The following is a 5,335-nucleotide window of genomic DNA, read 5'->3' as shown; positions in this document are numbered from 1 at the left end:
AATCGCCCGCTCTTATCCTGGGGTGTTGTATTTAACCGGAATCCCACTGAAGATTTCGGATGTTTTCGCTCTCTCGGATTTCCTCCCACGGATTCGAGAACCCAGTTTGGAGCTGGGGTTGGTGAAATGCGGACTTAATTCCGAAACTTTAAACATGATCTGTGAAGCGATTATGAAGATGGAACCCAAGGTTGGTTTTCATTATTTTGAGAATAAATATTTGTTTAAATCCATGATTTTTTTTATAAAACTTACTTTTTTTAATCAAAAGTGAAAACATGGAGTTAATTTTAATCCGGTTTTAAAAAAAAAAAATCTGTTTCAAAAAAAGTTTAAAACAAAGATTTCCAACCAATCTTTATATTTTAAATAGTTGAGATTTCTCAACCTGAGTGACAACAAGTTTGAACAAAAAGATGTTGAAAATATTTGTCGGATTCTCCCTAAAGTGGATGAGGAGTTGTGGCTGTATGAATGCGGATTCGATTCCGAATCTATTCGAGTCTTGAGAGAAGAGATTAAAAAACTGGAAAACCCGGTAAGAATTTGTTTAATTTATATTTGCATTAAAACATGGTTTTGTTAATTTTGATGAAATTAAAAGTTTTGTGATTTTTCAGCCGGGAGTTTCGGGTTTGAATGATCAGTAAATATTCCTTCCTCTCATCCGATGCAGATTCCAGTGGTCCGGATTGAAATAAAACACGCGACTTCCAGAATTATTTGTGTTTTTTTGTGATTTGTTCAAAATAAATGTTTTTTGCTGTAAATAAAATTGCTGCGAATTATATAAAGTGAAATATGTCTGAAGCAGAAAGTAAGACGAAAGTTTTCCGACATTTTTATTCCAGTTTTCAGAAGAAAGAATACCAGGGGTTGTTTGTGGAATAGAATGTTGTCATGTAGGAACGTAACAGACGGATCTACTTGGTCTTGGAATAAAATTAAAACTTCAACTATCCCAAAATATCTGATTTTTTAATGTATTAGTTTTAAATGCAAGAAATCTCATTGCAAATGAAGAGTGAAATTCCCACAAACTGACAACGTCCATGAATCAAGTTACGAGAGAATATGTTGGTTAATGAACATGAAGTAAGTGTATGTCTTGTATTGTTCTGTTGTACACAAATACTTACTTAAAGTTGAATTGCGCTCTGTTTAAAAGTTAGTTGCTGGGTTTATTTTTAAATGAATCCTCGAGTCAATCCAAATAAAAAATATAATCCCAGAATAAATTTTGTTGTAAATTTGAATACAAAACATTAGTAAGACCAATCTTGTCAGCTCCAAAAACATCACTAATCCACACAACTGAAAGAAGTCCTAGTCATCATGCTGACCCCAAACTAAATTAATTCATAACTTTTGTCAACAGAAATCATATTAAGTGAGTTGCAGACTGGACGACTGGGCGAATGTTTTGATCTGTTAGATCACATCAGTGCAGCTTGATGTTGGCTCTTGACAATCTTTCTCGCCAAACAACCAGTCGAAGATTTCCACAAAAACTGGGTGCAAACCTCCGAAGCCAATCAAGGTGAAACCCCATGTCCATGTAAAAGCTAAAACCAGTGGTGCCGTCGGACTCCATGTCACAGTGAATTATATTTATATGCAAAGCTTGTGAATTTTTTTGCAAAGGATAGCTGATTTTTTGGGAGAATTTTCAAATTTAGACGAGTGGTTCGTAACCAGTGTCAGTGCAGCAGGGGTCAGCAACATGTGTTTTTAAATTATGTACTTGTAAACCAGAGTATGTTGCCCTTATCTTGGACCACTGGGTTGCCACCGCCACATTACTTATATCATTACATAAATTTTATTGTGTAAATTTGTACAAATCCTTAACCTTTGTCTTTTTTACATATCTTTGCAACGCAAGCCAATCCCGAACGCATGGATAAGTACTGAAGTATGAACTTCTAATTCACTTGGCATGCCATGAATATTAACCTCATTGGCCCATCCATGGTGCGTTGTCAGGGAGTCTGCCACAAACTCCAAATACTCACTCTAAGTGATTTATAAACCCTTATTTTTAATCAAATGTTTGTTCTGTTTACAACATGATCATGCATATATGCAAAACAGTAGAAGCAAGTAACAACCTGGTTATATGGAAAACACATTGTGACTTTCACTTCCTACTTTAATCTTGGCAGGACCAGATTTATCAAAACATCAAAGAGGTCAATGACTTTTCTGACTGCTTTATATTCCAGGACACAGAGGTCCAGAGTCACTGAATTAGATGATTGACCAAGACAACGAATCCCAGGAAATTTTGATCTGAAAAAGAGGTCGCAAGCAAAAAAGTTGGGTTGCCCCACAAGCAGTATTTAACTTTGTTGCATGTAATTTTCGATGAAAGAAATACTGAAAACTTATGTGATACCTTTTCCTTGGTATTGATATTGCTATATTATCACAAGTGTGTGTAACTATGCCTATATAACATTATTTTGCTGCATAAACTTTACAACAGTAATTTCTTGTAGCATTATTAGACAACTATTTTTTTTGTTTTATTACATGTTATGTTTGGCAGTCATAATTATGCATTTGTTTGAGATTTGCCAAGTTTCAGTGGTACTCTAGTTGCGGGTCGACAGTGGTCCCAAAACCTTTCATTTTTCATTTATCCACCAGGTTGCACTGAAGAATAAAACATCACCAAGGCAACATCAAGAATATTCAAATCCCTGTGTGGTCAAAACAAACACACAAAAAAAGAATGTCATGACCTCTAATTTTCACAAGGTCACCAACAACATGTCTGCCCTACATTGAATCCTTGTAGTTGGTGCAAAAAAGGTTAGATTGACTTTGTTAATAAAGAAAGGGCAAACTCATTTTGATTTTATGTTGACCCCTACATTTGTTAAGTGGAATTTAATAAAAGTATGATCTTTATCTAAAACTCGTTTACAAGCATTGATGCTTTTAATTGCAAAGTCATTGAATACCAGTGTTGTTTTTGCAGAGTGATAGCGATGCCAACCTGAGGATTGGAAAATAACGACTGGAAATAATTTAGTTGTTGTTAGCACCAATACTTCTCTGCAAGGACATCCTGGATAAAAAACACCCAAATTGTAATATTATAAGTTAAACACACTCCGATAGAATGCAATCTTACTCATAACAGAAAATAACAATGAAAGATAATAAACATATGGTAAGCAGTATTGCTTTTAATTAACTCAATATGTTTTGCATAAATGATATTGTATAAATTGTCTGAGACAAGGTTATGTTTTTATAGTTGACCTTCCCCACCATTTATAAGTCATTATTATTTAATTGTTACAAAATAATGAAGAATTGATGAATAATATGATTGATTATATTTTAACCCAGTTTAAAAACTAACAAAAAGTTGTTAAAATCTGCAACTTGTTTGTCAAAAATGACAACAGGTTAAAATGATTTAAGTGTTACAACGTCAAACCGAAGAAACACTTTTAAGTTAGTTAATGGTGACATTCTGTGCAAGTGTGCAAGATATGTGATATTCACATAACATCAAGAAAACTAATTTACTTTTTTGATTTCAACAGGTTTCCATGCATTGGAGACATCCACTAACATGCTGTAAACCCCACACTTGACATTACCTTCTTACAGCTTCACATTGTGTTAAATTCAGCTCAAATGTAAGTGTTTCTTGTGTGCAATCTGTTTCATAAAGAGCATTGATTTGCAAATAGTATTATTGAGCTGTTTCCATGGTGACAGGTTAACCAATGAGACCAGCGATCGGGGCCTGGGGTGGGTGGTTACACGTTACTACAAATCAGGGGATTGACACGACCTAATTATTGAAGAGAAAACCTCACTATGTGATCATTCCCAACTATAGTGTTGCAAATCATTCAAGTGGAAAGTCTACGGGGACAATGTCGTTCTACACAGGATCTCACTTTTCTAAATTTGAATATTCTCCCAAATAATCAGTATGTCAGCTTGGATTTTAGTACACAATCACAATTTTATTCAAATGTAATCCATGTACTTTCCTGTTCCATTACTAACCTATTTCTATGTTTGCAGTCAATTTATGCAGTCAACGTGTTTGCCTCTTGGACAAAACCAGTTTTTATCACAATATGAGTATGGAATATCTGGTTGGCGCATGCGGGATGCAGGAAGTTTTCTATGTTTCTGGATATAATTGTTTATTGGGGTAATGCTAAAAGGTGAAATTATACAAAGCACATGTTACTTGAAAACTTTTCGGTGTGGTACAAACTTACCCTATTTCTTTTATCTTTATGTATTAACACTGAACAAGCTACAAGTGACATCCATGACAACAGTAATGAAAGTGAAAATCGTATTTCATTTTTACAAAAAAAAAACTAATCACTATTTTCCAAAAAATGGCCACCAGTGGCGCCAGTGAGCATATTCGTCCATGAGAATTGCAGTCGCCTACTTGGCTGTTTGAGCCTGACAATGTTTACTGCAGTAAGAGTGGAAATTTTCTTTTTCCACTTTAGCTACTGTATGGTTAAATCGAGTCATTCTTGTTCATCTAAAAATATTTCCACAAATAATTTCCAATCTTGTTTTTCAGAACGACGGCACTTAACATGAACCATCACACAATCTGGGATATCACAAGTTGGGGCATCGGTTGTGGAAACGTAAACAAACCTGGGATTTACACGAGGGTGTCAAGCTTTGTTCGATCTTATCGGATTCTTGGTAAATATTACCAACATTATTGATTGAGACTGCGCCGGTTTGTGTGTGTTTTTTGAATTTTTTGTTGTGATTTTGACAGTTTTATAGTTTCAAAAACCAACAAGGCATTTAATTAACCAGGATGAAATAATTTTTAACAAATCATCGTTTACAAGGTTTGTAATTGCACCCTAAAAACTACTTCTTACCATTACTAAATAATATAACAAAGTACAGTGCATAGACAGGATGGCCAAGTTGTCTAAAGTACTGCGACCTGAACGCAGCGCGTTTATTATGTACTGTACTTTTTTTGAGATGGGCAAAGTTTACCAAAACAGCACAATAAATTTGTTTACGCCTGTAACAATTGCTAACCTTGAATGGAAAAGCTTTCATGCTTTCCATTTACTAAAGATAGTGAAGGCATTTGTGATACTCAGGAAGAAAAAAATCCTGTAAAACCAGTTAGTTTAATGCATTCTTTTTCAAAGTGCTTTTACCTAAAATGCTTTGTGCTTCAGATGTATTTGTGATAAACTCTACCGCCGCACCAACTGAACTATCGAAGGATGTGGCAAACCATCTATCAAGTTTATGTAAGTGCAATTTATCGTATCCGACAATATTAAACCAAAAGTAG

The 5,335-nt window shown here is 34.6% G+C and overlaps 1 protein-coding gene across 1 annotated transcript; it reads left to right on the top strand.

The window, feature by feature from the left end:
- The first annotated feature begins 856 nt into the window (after positions 1-856).
- Positions 857-5,335, top strand: LOC145909661 (uncharacterized). The gene is made up of 11 exons (XM_082997017.1): positions 857-1,095; positions 1,379-1,540; positions 1,886-1,974; positions 2,226-2,318; positions 2,653-2,817; positions 2,987-3,181; positions 3,564-3,659; positions 3,742-3,959; positions 4,057-4,189; positions 4,583-4,713; positions 5,217-5,335. The coding sequence occupies exons 9-11, from the start codon at positions 4,113-4,115 to the stop codon at positions 5,333-5,335; spliced, it is 327 nt and encodes a 108-aa protein (XP_082853143.1). The 5' UTR covers positions 857-1,095; positions 1,379-1,540; positions 1,886-1,974; positions 2,226-2,318; positions 2,653-2,817; positions 2,987-3,181; positions 3,564-3,659; positions 3,742-3,959; positions 4,057-4,112.

The sequence above is a fragment of the Ascidia mentula genome, chromosome 7, assembly GCF_947561715.1.
Source record: "Ascidia mentula chromosome 7, kaAscMent1.1, whole genome shotgun sequence".
Classification (NCBI taxonomy): domain Eukaryota; kingdom Metazoa; phylum Chordata; class Ascidiacea; order Phlebobranchia; family Ascidiidae; genus Ascidia; species Ascidia mentula.
Note: the sequence above shows the minus strand (reverse complement) of the source record. Positions and strands in the feature narration are given on the sequence as shown.